The sequence below is a fragment of the Grus americana genome, chromosome 4, assembly GCF_028858705.1.
Source record: "Grus americana isolate bGruAme1 chromosome 4, bGruAme1.mat, whole genome shotgun sequence".
In the NCBI taxonomy this organism is placed as follows: domain Eukaryota; kingdom Metazoa; phylum Chordata; class Aves; order Gruiformes; family Gruidae; genus Grus; species Grus americana.
Genome location: NC_072855.1, coordinates 55,122,211 through 55,137,582, shown reverse-complemented (window position 1 = coordinate 55,137,582; position 15,372 = coordinate 55,122,211). Strand labels below are relative to the sequence as shown.

Genomic DNA, 15,372 nt, shown 5'->3' with positions numbered 1-15,372 from the left:
TCATAATTTAGCAATAACCTATTTTTTTGTGCTTGGTTTTAAGCTCCACTCTCCTATAATTTTTGTCTACACAGACAATTTGTAAATTTATCCTTTGTCTTTTGTTGTAAAAAGTAATTAGTACTGGCTTTTTTGATTGTGATTTTTGAAACTTGTTCTAATTTCCCACACTCCCAACTCTGATAATTCAGACTCCAGAATAATTATGGTATGGCTTTGTACAAGTCCTAGTGTCTGAACTCTAAAAATCTGAGACTATGCTTATGGTCAAGGAAGCTGAGTTATGGTGAACCCTGGTGCATTTGCCACTTCTTAGGAAAGGTTTTCCCCATTGTGTATCTAAATCACATGTCTATCTTTTTGAATGTAGAACCTCTTTTTTATATGCTTTCATTTTTCTATTAAAATTGTCTCTACAATCAGCTATCTGCCACTTCTGTTTGATAAGCAGTCATGGGCAGTGTTTTCAGCCAGCAAATCTATTTTGAATTAGAGGAATAAGAGGAGTGTTAGGAACAGAAAGTTACCACCTCAGGATGATTTGAAGCAGTCATCCTTTATCAGGAAGGATTTTTGGGTCTAGTATAGCCGAGACAGCAGACTTTCTATTTTGGAGTTCCTTAGGAGTAAATGACAATGGGATCTAACCCTGGGACTAGTACGAAGTTTTGTCTTACGTTTCTGCTATAGCTACTTTGACTGTTGGCCTAAGCCTTAATTTTTAATCTTCACTGACTGTAGAGAGATCTGATTTATACTAGCATCAGATAGGCTATCTCAGATCTTATACTAGCACAATTTCCATTTTTAATATGGTAGCCCCAGACAATGTTTCCAGATATTTCCTTTCTGCAGGTGTGCATCTTAACTATCTATGCATTTTAAGATTTTTATAATTGTGAAGTATAATTTCAACCAGGGAACCACTCTTTTTGCCAATTCCATGCCAATTTAGATATTAGAAAAATCACAAACAGCCTGAAGTGGGTGTTATACTAAAATATTTTGTATTTCTGCTTGTTTATCCACAGTTTGGGGATTTGGGTTCCTGGCTGTGACTATCATTAACTTGGCATCACTTCTGGGATTGATTTTAACTCCCCTCTTAAAGAAGTCATATTTCCCCAAGGTTTTAACCTACTTTGTGGGCTTGGCCATTGGTACTCTCTTTTCTAATGCAATTTTCCAGCTTATTCCAGAGGTAAGCAAGGGGAATCATTATTTGATTTATGTGCTAGTTTCTAAAGTGTATTAATTTTAGAAGCATGCTGCAGTGGGATTCTGTGTGTGGGTTGCAATCTCCAAAGAGTTGTGGGTGGGCTTCAGTGCCATTAGCTACCATCTTTCTGGCTGGGTGAGCACAGCCATCAAGATCTATGTCTAGTTGTGCCATGGGAAAGACCAAGGGCTATTCTGCCTCTAGACAGAAAGAGAAATGCATTGGATAAAAGCCTAGTGAATTTTAATGGACTACAGGTTAGACCCTCCTCGTCTTGCACTTTACTACATTCCAGATGTTAAGTTCTGCTGAATTAAAACATGTTAACATTTAATCCAAGTTAAAAAAAATCTAAAAAGATCAAGATCTTTCATAATTTCAGCCTCATGCAAACTCATGGTCTGTAGAGAGACAGCCCATATTTTAGAGGAATATCTGTCTGTGCGAGGTGCGTGTTTGTTTTTCTGGAAATGTGGTAAGATTACAGACTAATTTGCATTGCTTTTTTCTTCACTGTTAGGCATTTGGGTTTGACCCCAAAGTAGATAACTATATTGAGAAAGCAGTTGCTGTATTTGGTGGATTCTATATTCTCTTCTTTGTGGAAAGGATTCTTAAAGTGATACTGAAGATCTATAACCAGGTAATGAAATGTGTTAATAACTGAATGAGCTTTGCCTTAGAGTACCTGTTATATTTTAAGAGATACTTGATAGTATAATAAAAGGTGGGATTTTTTCCATTTTATCTAAGGGATTCAGCCTTAGCATGTGTTCTGATATATGTGTTTAAAATCCACATGGATAGAGGAAGCAATTTCACTTTTTTGAGAGAGTTACAAGCAGAGCTGGGAATAGAATCGAGATGTGACTGTGGTCTGCTGTCACTGGCATATGCTCTAGTTGCTCCCAACGGCCAAGTCATTGCTGTGCTGGCTAAACGCATCAGAAAAAAAGTGGAAATATGTAAGAGCTGCCGAGAATGGAGTCTACCCATGGAGCTCCCCTTTGGGCAGGAGAAATCAATGTGATGTACATACCTTCTCAGTCACATGTAAAGTGTAACTGTGCTAACAATGCCTGAATCGTGCCTTCAGTAACCTCAGCTCTGTGTTTCCCTATGCAGGCCAGCTTTAGTGACACTGCAGTTACCCATATTGCACAGGGCTTTGCTTTCTACCCGTGTGTCAGAGTACTTGTTCTGTGTGTACTCAGATGAGCGAGGCCGAATTTGTCTCAGAGAAGGGCCTCTCAAAATTTTTGGTCCTCTCTGCTCATGTCTTGCGAAGGAAACTGTCCTGTCTTCCTACTCTTCCCTCATTTAAGGTCCTCCGTCCAAAACTGTTGTTGATACTGAACATTATGAAGACCAACTGTCCCTTGTTTGTAATAATTGCACCAATAAAAAAATAGAAAAAATGAATTTGTTGCCCTTTATTTTTGGGCACAGTTGACAAAGGCTAATGAGCTCTATTTGACAAGCAGCCGTGAATAACTAGCAAATGTTGATCACTTATGGTCAGATGTTCGGCTTCTGAGGTTCTATATACAGGTACAAAAATGAAAAATCCCCACATGTATTCTGAATAACTAAAAGTAAGAGATCAGTTAGGAAATTGGATATGTTTGGAGTTCATTGAAACAGTTAAATGTTTTAAATGTTTACTGCTGCCCATTTAAACATTTACTTGAAACTTGCCTTGAAAGCAAGGCAGCATGAATGTGATACCCCTCCCCCCTTTTTTTTTTGGACTCTTTTCTTATGTTTGTTAGCTTGCTTTTGTTTTAATTAGCTATCTACTTATTTATTTGTCACCTAGACTGGCCATAATGACTCCGAAAATGCTGAAGAGAATCGTTCTCAGGATAAGACTAACCCACCCAAACCACTATCATCTAGCAATGGAGGAACATGTTACGCAAATATAGCAGTCATAGAGAGCAATGGAAATCTTGGTTTTGACAGCATCAGTGTGGTCTCAGCACAGGTATGAAAATTGGATCTATTTATTTATTTTTTCCCTGCTAATTACATAAGCATGTCAGAGGAGAGAGTTAATATGAATTTTTTATTACTTTTGTCAAGTTTTTGTAAACTTATAGCTTATAACTTGCTTGAGCCCTATGAAAAAAATGCAGGGTTTTGGGGCAAGCTTACAAAAGCTGAATGATGCATTCAATTCGTAGCCAACAAAAAGAGCTAATTGATATCAGTGTCAGGATGGGTAGGACACAGATATATATTTAATCAGATAATTCAGTTAATTTTGATATTGTTTTGCTTAAAGAGTGATAGTGTGTTTTAGTGTTGCCTGATCCATATTGTTTTCTTGACTACATAAAGCCAAAAGTGTGAGAATCTGATTCCTCTGAATCAATGATTAATGAGGAAACCTAATACAGTAACTTTCATGCAGTATATTGTGAGCACTGCTTGTGCTAGTCCAGTATATTTGGATACTGTGGGAATTACGGAGGTTGTATGTTGAGACAGAAGCCATTCCTCCTGGTTTAAGTATGATTCTCTTTCATATTTGTTCTTTATCTTTCTCTGTGTTTGTTTTCATACTACAAATAAGACTTCCTTTTGACTAAGAAGAAAATGGAAGCAGGAAGAGAAAGTTGGTTGGTGTTCTTTAATCTTTTCCCTGTACAGGAAGAGGCAGTATTGTCCCTTATTTTAAAAAAATTAAAAACACATAGAAACAATTCTCTGATGGCTAAGGCAGATTTTTTCATAGTACTGTTTTACCACTCATATTCTTTAGCCAGTAAGGTGTTTCTGGGGAACAGTGACAAGCAGGAGAGGAAGTCAGAGGCAGGCCCTAACAGCTGGGAGAGAATCTGAGAGTTCTGCATTGACTCTGCAGGCTCACAGGGCATTTAATGAACACAGTTTAAACTATTGAAATTGTACTTGTCCTTACTGTAAAAGTGTCATGAAATGTGCTGGATACTGGGCATTTTAAAAAGTAGGAAAAACATGCTTAATAATTAAAATTGCATGGGCACCAAGAGGGAATTGGTATTATGAGTGTCCCTAAACTGTATTTCGTAGATTTATAAAACAAACAAAAGAACCCTCCTCTCTCTGAGAAGACAGTAATTTCCAGTGATATGGGTGTTGCTTTTTCTGCCCTGTTTACCAGAAGTTTTATCTGGACCTATGCCATTATTACACATAACATAAACATAACAAAATCATACCATATATTATAATAATAAAATGTAACTAGATAGCATTTATTTCTAGCAATTAGTTTAGATGCAGTGCTCATGATCATAAAGTATTGTAGGTCACCCCAAGGTCCTTCGTGGAATACTCATACATCTCCTTTTCCATGCAGCCTTGACTTTAAGAATTTAAAATTCCACAAAGGTTCTGCTCCTCTACTTATTGTTCTTTAAGAAAATTCATGCTTTCCATTCTTTCTTCCTCTCCATTTCTCCAAAGCCAGGAAGAGAATATGTTGTATTAAAACCTCCTGAAAGTAACTGGGTCAAATTCACTCTGGAGCCAAGGCTGGCTGCAAGGAAATCCCAGTGGCAGATAACCTGCTGCTGATATTGGAGGTAGCAACAAAAAAGCCATTGTTACTCTTTTCCTGCTCCAGGCAAGTTCAAAGGAGCCAGGTAGCCTTCAGAGTCATTAGGGGGCACAGGAGGACCAAGGTGGCTGAGGGGTTTTGGGGCAGCTAGGGTAGTGCCATGAGGGTAGGTATGCATTCAACTTTACAGGCATTTGGTATTTATGAAGGAACCATTTGGCATAAGCCAAAACATACCTCATGGAGTTTTAATGTGTCCTTGTAATCTAAAGCTTACTAGAGAGGGCAAACACAGTGTAGCCAGAAATCATCATTGTATCAGGTCTGGCTGAGATGGAGTTAATTTTCCCCACAGCAGCCCTCAGTGCTGTGCTTTGTATTGGTAGCTAGCAGGGTGTTGATAACACACCAGTATTTTGGCTACTGCTGAGCAGAGCTTGCACAGCATCGAGGCTGTCTCTCCAACATTCCCCTCCTCACCAGCAGGCTGGAGGTAGGCAAGATCTTGGGAGGGGACACAGCCAGGACAGCTGATCCAAACTGACCAAAGGGATATTCCATACCCTATGATGTCTGCTCAGCAATAAAAGCTAAGAGAAAGGGAGAGGAAATGGGAGGCATTCGTTATTTGTGACATTTGTCTCCTGGAGCAACCGCTACACGTACTGAAGCCCTGCTTCCCGGGAAGTGGCCAGACATTGCCTGCTGATGGGAAGCAGAGAATAAAATCTTTTGTTTTAATTTGCTTCCGTGCGTGGCCTTTTGCTTGTGCTTTATTAAACTGCCTTTATCTTGACTGTTATGGGTTTTTTCCATCTTATTTTCTCCCCCCTCCACTGTCCTGCTGAGGAGGGGAGTGATAGAGCAGCTTGGTGAGCACCTGGTGTCCAGCCGAGGTCAACCCACCACAGTCACATAGGCTTTAAGGAGGGAGTTTGTCCAATTGCGCCAAAGTGTGGTAGCTGTTTTCAGCCATGGGGATCCAGCCATATTCTTTCTTTTAATGCCAGAACAGACTGACTGCCAGAGTAAATCTAAATGTTTAATTAGTCACTTTTGCATTTCACTTGCAGCAGTAATTGCAACCTTGGAAACCTCTTTTGTGATTACCAAAATTTGTATTTACTATGCATTAAAATTATATGGCTTGTCAACAGTAACTTTGAAGAAAAGTTGTTTCAGAGACAAATTGCTGAAATGTCTGTATCCTTGAGTGCACAACATTAGAGTTGTATAACAAAACTTTATGGTGGCCTTTATTTATGCCCTGGAGGCAGTGTCAGGATTCCTTCTTGGTCCTGTAGACACTTCCAGAGGACACAAAAGGACATGTCTGGTTCATGTCTGAGGGAGTCAGAGATGCATTAGAAATACCAGTTGCACTCTGATGAGATATCATAGGATAAAATAAGAGAGTCACTGTATAATTTCTTAAGTTTGGGAACAAAGGAGAGGCCATTACTTTTAAAGAAAAAATTGTGTTCAGAAGAGCAAAAATACCAAGGATGTCTTTGGTTTACCATAAACTGTGGAGATACAAATAATACAGAACTGCACTAATAATGAATAAAAGTCAGACCTGGTAGTCCAGCTGGGTATTACAGAGCTCCTTAGCTGGTGTCTCTTCTGTGATGTCTGCTAAACTACCATGACAAAGTGGGAACAGTCCAGCAGAGACAGACATTGTTTGGTTTTTCCTTGAAATCCTATGTATTTCTAGGATAAATTTGTCAGTAGTCTGCCTTATCTTAAACATTAAGAATATATATTAGTTGTTCGTCTACTTTTATCGGACACACAATCTAGTAAAGTTCAGAATGTAAACCCAGGCAAGCAATGCCATTGTACTTTATATAATTTACAGAAGAAGTCAAGACATTATCTAAAATAGATTACAGGCAAGAATTACGATTCTTCAAAGCTACACAGTAAATGGAGATAGCCTTATATATATTACAGAAGCCTCTCAGAAACTGATTCCTAATTTTTAAACTACAGTTGTTTCTGCATTTTGAAAGACTGGATCAAGAAAGTTTTAGAAATAAATCAATACTGTTCTTCTAAATTAATTGCAATTACTTAAAAAAAAATAGTACGTAGATAAAACAACTCATACCTCAGCACATTTCTAGAGTCAGTTCCATTCTTCATCAGTTCAACAGCTAATTCTTAATAGCATCTTCTTACTAAATATTCCTTTTCTTCATACATGCATAGAAAGTTCAGCATGTATATTTGTAAAGTATTTATTTCAGAAAAAAAGCCCTTAAGATCAGATTTTTATGTTTGTCTTACGTATGCAAGGCTTTGGACTGTCATTGGAATTCTCAGCTGTGCAACTGGTGCCAGAAAATGGGTCCTTTACTTAGTTCTATGGCTCAGCCAGTTATGCCCCTACAACCCTCAGAAAACTGTGGGCACACACATGGTTCCCACATAAAAACAAATGTGCTTTGATGGTAACAAACATAAACAAGTGTGTACAAGTGACATTTTTGCACATTTGTATTATTTGATCAATGTTTTCATTTCTCTTTTAGGAATTTCCATCTTAATAAACTCTTTATAAAACTGTTTAATTTATGGAGATGCTTGGCATTTGATATGAGAATTTTTTGGTAATAGAAAGTTTTTACAAAACAAAACCCACCACTACCTTTCTAATGTGTAATAGAAGTTGCTAATATACCTTTTCAAAATACAGTCTCCTGAGATTAATATTGTTGCTTTATCAGAAAATACTTGGTGTTGGGATTGTGTGTGTGCGTGTGTGGTTTCCAAGAGAACAGTGTTCTTTTTTAGTAGAAAAATGAATTAATCATTCAAAATCAAAATCATGCATTGTCTCAAACTCCCTTTCCTTAGTGAAGCTAGAATTATGCCCAAGAAAGATATGCTTTTGGCAGAAATCAGGAAGATCTACAAAACAATGCCTCCATCAGTTCTTGGACAGCTTGAAGGATCATCACCAGGGAACAGAAAAAAACATAGAGGAACAGAACTCCAGCTCAGGGAGCTGGATGAATAGCTGGAAGAGCTTTGCTAATTGTATTTGGATTTTCTCATACTCATGTTTCTTTTTACTTCCAGTTACCTAATATATGTATTTGATGTAGCTTGCTTAGTAATATTTCTTTCTTAAAGTGAAGTTCAAGTTGCCTTTGTGGATTGAGAGGGCTATTACTCATAAGTGATCCTATCTCAAACAGAATTAGTACAGGTGCAAATTAATCATCCTAAAAATATGATTGGCATTGCTTGTGTGTTAGATGAAATGTTGAGAGGAAAACCTCCAAAAACTGAAGGCAAACTTGTAGTACATGTCTAAAATTTGTGTGTTTGAGTTGGCAGGGAAAATCCCAAATTTTGGATACCATTGCTCATTTTCACATCATAAAAGTATAATTTCAGGACTTTCTATGCACTGAATAGGAGCTGTAAGTGTGCTTTATGGCAGTTGTGGCACTACTCAACCAAGGCTTTATTAGCTATGAGTTCCAAGTAGTGCATTAGGCATCCGACTTAGAAATCCCTGACCTGAACTTTTGTCCTGTGCCGAGGCAGCTCCTACCTGCAAGGATGTAGTATGTCAGATAAGAGTCTGGTGAGCAAATCATGAGACAGACCTTACTCCTCTGTCATTAAAGATTTTGTAAGAATTTATTAATCGTTATATTCCATGAAGTTCGAAATTGAGTTGCCTGGTAGTGTTTGCATTTGATATGGCAAAAGTAAACCAATTTGCAATGTTCTTTTTAATAACTAAGAAAAATTTCTTGGAATAATCTGTGACCTGTTCATAAGGAGGAAGAGATGTTCTTCTACACCCTTCTCCTACAAGAGGAGAGGTGTATAAATAATGTCTATGGACACGCAGATGTATATATTACTGCTTATGTATTCCAGTAAGTAAGCACTAGTTAATGCCTTGAATTCTTAAATGCACATCCTTTTTTATGGGGGAAATACTGTAATACTTGCAAATATTATGTAACTACAGTATATCGGTGTACAGAAATTTATCAGAATGGATCATCAGGAATTTTTTAGGGGAGGTTAGTTTGTGCTCCCAACTACAATGGCAGTTAGTTTCAGCTGCCCCAAGTTTTTCATTATTTCGTGGCACTGCATGTATAAATTACTTTCACTTCTGGGAGGAATTATTGAGATCATTGGTGTTTATGTGCATTGCAGTTTTATATTAGCCTGCTGTTTTCATGCTCTGAGCCTTCAACTCAACTCGCACAGTCAGAATTACTCACTGCTGTTTCTATTAAACATGCACTTTGTAGAAACTACTTTGAATACCTGGACTTGACACTCATTGCCCAAAATTAGCAATAAAGTTTATGGAGTATCTGGATGTGTGTTTATATTCACATGTACCTGGTTGTTACTGTGGTGGTGAAGTGCCTCTGAGAACGTAACGAACTGGCAGTATGTAACTGATCCAGATGTATTTTAGGTAGGAAATACAGATGCTCTCAGTCACTGTGATCAGATCCTTCTGACTGTACATGCTTGAAAGAGATGGCTGAGGATGCTGTGAGAAGCCTTGGCACTCTCTTAATCTGACAGAGACTCCAGAGCAACATTTAGACCACTATGGTCTGAACTGCTTTCTGTCTCAGCTGAAGGGCATTCAGATAAAGCTTTGTAGTCAGAAGGGTGATTGGGCCCTGCATGTTAACTTGTTGAAACAGAAAACATTTCCTGCTGCTACCTGTGCCTTTTGCTTCTTAGACCAAGAAGCAATTTGGTCTCCATGTGCAGTAGTGCTTTATTTTATACTTGGCATTCATTTAAAGACCAAACCATGATTTGTTGGTTTCTTTATTCAGTGTTTTATGTAATTGTGTTATTGTGTTATTTTTCCAGGAAGAAGCCACCCAAGGCAGCTTATGCAAGTGTCTTAAAGGGCGTCCACTGTCAAAGATTGGCACCATTGCTTGGATGGTAACACTGAGTGATGCCGTACATAATTTCATAGATGGTTTGGCTATTGGTGCTTCTTTCACTTTGTCTCTGCTTCAAGGGCTTAGTACCTCCATAGCCATCTTGTGTGAAGAGTTTCCTCATGAACTGGGTAAGGAGCTTCATTCAACATGTTGGTTACTCGAAATCGCTGTTGTAGGAGGTTGTGCTGGTCAATAGTTGGCATAGATTGAAAGAAGGTTTAGACAAACTAATGGAAAAAATACTCATCAAAAACTTCCCAAGCACCAAAATACACATCTAGCACAGGAAGTTCCCAAGTGCCGATGGGTGGAAGCTGGGAATGTACATTAGAGAGGTATTAATTGCCCTGTTCATATATGCTGCACACACTGTTGTATTATTTTATTTTTTTTTTAATCATTATAGGTAGTTCTGTGCTCTTAGCTCAATTGTGCATCACCTACTTGCTTTAGAATATTTCAGTTACCTTAGTACTGAAGGGAAATCCTCATCATTTACTTGAATGAAGAAAACCAGCAGGGGATTATAATTTGTATACAAATCATGTCTTTTCTTCGGACTTCCTTTGAAATCAGAAAATAATCCAAATATAATTTTGTGAAGATGGTGTGGTGGGTTTTTTAAAATTTTGTTGTTGTTGTTGTTTTGTTCCTTTTCTTTTAGGGGATTTTGTCATCCTGCTTAATGCAGGAATGAGTACTCGGCAGGCTCTGTTTTTCAACTTTCTGTCTGCATGTTCCTGTTACATTGGGATGGCTTTTGGTATATTAGTAGGCAACAACTTTGCTCCTAACATCATCTTTGCTGTAGCTGGTGGAATGTTCCTGTACATCTCTCTGGCAGATATGGTGAGATATAATTTTATTTTCAGTTATTTATTTTTTCTGCAAGAAAAAAAAGACTGCACTAAGTGTCTCCAGTAGAATTTAGCATTTTGTCCCTCTGTGCAAGTGTCATCTACTTATTATTAGATGTTAAATCATCAATTATACCCTTAATGGAGGTGCACAAATAGTTATGCTTATGCATGAAACATGAAAGCCTTTCACTTCACAAATAGGGGTGATCAGATTATTGCTGAAAAGGAGTTTTAGAGAGAGACAAACTTTTCATGAATTTGGGCTGGTTTCATCAAAGAGTAAAAAGTGTATAAATACTTTGTTTCAGCATTTTAAAGTTGCAAAGTATTTCAACTTATTATTTTTAAAAGGTTTATTTGTCTATTTAAACCATATTTTGAAAGAAAAGTAAAAAAAAAAAAACAACCCAAAATGTAAATAAAATTAAACTAAATATTTAGGTTTGAGTTGAATGAAAGGTGTGTAACCACAGTGATAATTTTGGGGTTGTTTAGTTGAAAAATCTAGTTTAAATTCTATTCTGGTTATGAATTAAACAGTGCCAGCCCCAGTTTCTTGATTCAGACTAAAAAAATTGCTGAATTCTGTTCAAAACAGACTATCTTTTATTTTTTAAAGCATGCTAGAAGATATAAGCCAAAGAAATTGTGCTAAGATCCAGATCAGATTTTGATGTCGGGAAATAAAATCTGGATTCACAGGCAGTCAGCAGTATTCCATAATTCACTCTTATGATGATGTTTTTATCTCAAAATGGGAGAAATCTTTCAAAAATTTTAAGTTTTATTGTGTTTAATTCAGTGTTACAAGAACAGATGTATCTGCAAAGGTGTTTACACCTGCCACATAAGAAGCCATTTGAGTGTAGAACTGGAAGAGTGAGGCTTCAATTTGAAAAGATTTGAGACCCCAGTTTGGTTCTATATGCATTTAAGAACTGTCATATAGTGACTATTTCATTAAATGCTATTATAGTTTAGGTAATAACATAGGATTTAATAAGTAATAATGTTAGAGTTAAATGAGCAATAGGAATAGTTTATTTTACAAGTTTGCAGTACCTTAATTGCTAATGCTTCTCATTTAGTTTCACTCTTATATAATGAATAGCAGTATACTCAACTATGATGTGTAAAACTCATGGCATAAATTTAGAGTGTCTCAAATTCAAAGTAGGTAACATTCTTTTCTTCATATCTGTTGTTCTGTTCTCTCTGTTTCTCTGTCTCCCTCTGTCTTCCCTCTCCCTGAATCTCTCTCTCTTTTTATAGGTTATTGGATTGTATCAGTTACCTATCTGAATTTTTCTTCCCCCTGAAAAGTCTGAAATAGGGTATTCAAGTGCTCTGTACAGAGAACTGGCTTTCCGGTTTCTGTTACGATTTTCACACTCTTCTGGTTTGCTTGTCCAGAAGCAGGTAGGATTAACTAGAATGTCATTCCTTCCTTCTTTTCTTTTTGCTGTTCTTTCTTCCTCCAGTATTGGCATAGTCCAACCCCTGCCAAGTAAGATCACGGTGTGGTAAGGCTGTGGGCATGAGAGAATGTATACACTGAGGTGTGTGCACAGATGCGCCTTGCTGTATGGCATGAAGCTGATCTGGTTTGTTGTCTTGCCTCTTGTGCAAGAGGATTACAGAGCTCTGGAATGATTTCTGGGAAGGTTTGGCCACTTCCCACTAACCTTAGTCTGTTCTTCAAGAATTGCATTACCTTCAATGGCTGGTTTTGCCTTGTAAGATCAAAGAAAGATACAGCTTCTGAGTCACCGAGCCTGAAGGTTTCTAAACTAACACTAAAATATACAGTCTTTAGAGGAAATTTGCATGAGAGATAGCCAGGTGAAATCACAGTAGGGAGGAACAAAACATTTTGTTTTACCATCTGTGGTGCAGTGGTTTTTCAGAGTAATTAGGGTAACCTGTTCCTGTGACTGCCTTCACCCTCTGTTAGTTCCAATATTCAGTCCAAAGTAGCAATATGGTTCAGTTCTTAATCTCTTCAGTTATGCATGCTACCACGAGATGGCAATACTTACCTAAAAATATCCCCCTTTTTTTTTTTTTCAGTTCCCAGAGATGAATGATATGCTGCAAGAGAAAGTGACAGGAAGAAAAATGGATCTCACCTTCTTCCTTATTCAGAATGTGGGTTTACTAACAGGGTTTACTGCTATACTGATGATTACCCTGTATGCAGGAAATATTCAACTGTGATAATGCAAGTGAAAATGGAATCAGCATTGAAGACATCAAGTAAATTACAAATGGAAGACACTTGAAATCCATAAAGGGACATTCATTCAATCTACTTGGGAAATGGTGACAAGTCCCATCCCGTCCCCCTCGTTCCAAATACAGGAAATACTTCTTTAGGATTTGCAGTCAATCCAAATAGTAGGAGCTGTTGACTTTTGTACTATGCCAAAGAACCAATTCTAATATTTTTATTTCTACTTAAAATTATCAGACTTACCTGAACTGTCATAGAGAAAGGATGTTACTTGGCCAGTAGAATTACACAATACATGCAACTACATGCAACTCAAGACCAAATGAAAGCTGAGGTCTTCCAGGAAGATGCTTATTTAAAAGAAAATAACGGAGTCTCATATCCTTTTTTAACTGTGGTGAAGGCAAGCAGTTTCAAAGCTGGTTAATTTTCATTACTTTTGTTGCAGGATTTGTCTGTGTAACATCCCCTTCCCCACCAAAAAAAAAAAAAAAACCCCAAAAAACTATTTCAGAGTAGGTACTAATGAAGCTAAAATTTTTAATTACTAGTTAACACTGGAAGGAAACATACCAGTTACTGCTTTTGATCTTTTTTTCTTTGTAAGTGCACTAGGGAATTGTTGATTTCTTTTGAGAACCACTTTTTTAATTAGAGGGAGTCTGTGTTAAATTTATCGCAATTTATCAACTCCATAATATGTTAGAAGCATCGAGTATTTTAAATATGCTCAAGCATTTTGTGTTTTATGAAAATAATAATGTTTAATATTAAAGTTCCACAAATATCCCTTTTAAAAATCAGTATTTGGGGTTAAAATTTTTAAAGATTGATTGTTAGTTTTACAAAGTGGAATTTAGAAAAAACTTGCTAAAATCAACATTCCAGTAAGCTTTTTTGTAATTTGAATGATTTTCTTGTGTGCAGTTGGGTGAAAGTAAGTGATACTAAAATATACAAACTCTTATCACAATCCGTTGCATGTGAACTTTCTAAAATCATGCTTACATGTATGAGTTCTTCTGAAATAAAAATTCATCTACTCTGGTGTTCTAAGATGTGCGCAAGGAAATTAATAAAAAAATATATTCCATTTCAGTCACCACTAAGCTTTGAAGGAAGTTTTGTTATTCTCTAGTAAGTTACTTTTTTGCATTGACTTTTAGGCAGGTTTTACAACTTCAGAGAAGATACTGTTTCTTGATGTATTTCCTGGCAGTAGGAAGACACAAATTTTTCTGTTTTAATTCACTATTAAAATATATTTTCTATCAGGTAAAGGATTTATTTTAATCTTGTATTTGAATCTTATCTGTAATTACATTAGAAAAAAATAACTTCTCTACGTTTCTGGTTGATAAAAATTTTAAGGCAAACTGCACAGGAGTTGTAAATTATACTTATTTTAAAATAAATGTTATAAATGTAAAAATGTAATTATAGTAGTCTATGATATTTGCTATTTGGAAAAAGCATTATTAGTCACTTTATGCCTTCTAAGTTTCTGTGACGAAGAGTCTACCCACTCCATGTTCTTTCCTTTAATTTTTTCTTTTATTGATTCCTTTGATATAAGCTGTTTGTAAATGCTATTCTTGTGTTTGACAAGAATGTATTATACTATGAATGTTCATTGACTTTTTAAAATCATTTGACCATTCCTGGTTAATCAAATTATTATAATAATATGCCTGCATGGTACTTTTCACCTTTAAATCCAAATATTTGCAAGGGACACTTGATTTTTGTTATCTCCCAAAGGAGGGAAAACTGAGACAAGTCATTGAAATAACCTACTTTTAGAACACAGAGCAGACTAGAGATGGAACAAAGTCTGATTTTCAGGGTAGTGCTTTAGTCACAAATGAAATTGCTTTTTCTGCTAGTGGAATATTTAGTAGGTAAGAAAGCTTTTTGATTTCTATATGAGCTGATTTGTCTGTATAATCTTTGCTATTATGTTTGTCCAGTAATACAAAATAAATCTATTCCAATTCTAGGACTGCTAGTGATTTCCTAGATTTTGCTGAAACATCCAGGGAGGAAGAAGCATGAGCAAACACTCAAAAATTGTTGTTTTGTGACAGCTAAGTCTGCAGTAAGTTACTTCCTAAAAGTTGGGAAATTAGTTGAGGGAAAGATTTTCATATTCTTTTTCATGTTAATGTCATCTGTAACACTGGTCATCTTATATTCTGTCATCTCTTCAGCCTTTTTTTCAGCAGTTGTTCAACTTCTGTGTATAATGTGATTTCAGAGGACTCTTACATGCTTTTGTATTTGCTATTTCCTTAGGGCAAATTATCTGACATCTAATGTTAGACATTATCTAACATACACTTGGGAAGATATTCTGTGTTAGCAATACTGTCGTAGATAGGTTACTGTCGTAAGTACATCACTGTCATAAAGTTTCCTCTTTTTTTCATGACGTGGTTCAGGACCCAAGACACACTTTGTTAAATTTCGCAAGAAGTGGGGGGAAAAACCCACAACCACAAAACCCCCATGCCTATAAAAGACACTAAAGAAGGAAGAAAAATTGATTTTGGAGC

General features: G+C 36.6%; 1 protein-coding gene across 4 annotated transcripts in view; it reads left to right on the top strand.

Annotated features, from left to right (window-relative positions):
- SLC39A8 (solute carrier family 39 member 8) overlaps nucleotides 1-14,251 on the top strand; it is a 66,994-nt gene extending 52,743 nt beyond the window's left edge. For 3 of the 4 annotated variants that reach the window (XM_054825660.1, XM_054825661.1, XM_054825659.1), the window contains exons 3-8: nucleotides 1,032-1,201; nucleotides 1,740-1,862; nucleotides 3,039-3,206; nucleotides 9,645-9,852; nucleotides 10,389-10,573; nucleotides 12,655-14,251. In XM_054825660.1, the coding sequence (XP_054681635.1) occupies nucleotides 1,032-1,201; nucleotides 1,740-1,862; nucleotides 3,039-3,206; nucleotides 9,645-9,852; nucleotides 10,389-10,573; nucleotides 12,655-12,801 (1,001 nt within the window). In that variant the 3' untranslated portion in view covers nucleotides 12,802-14,251. Of the gene's footprint in view, nucleotides 1-1,031; nucleotides 1,202-1,739; nucleotides 1,863-3,038; nucleotides 3,207-9,644; nucleotides 9,853-10,388; nucleotides 10,574-11,856; nucleotides 12,004-12,654 lie in introns of all 4 variants that reach the window. The other variant, XR_008577159.1, reaches the window with a different exon arrangement.
- Nucleotides 14,252-15,372: the final 1,121 nt, after the last annotated feature.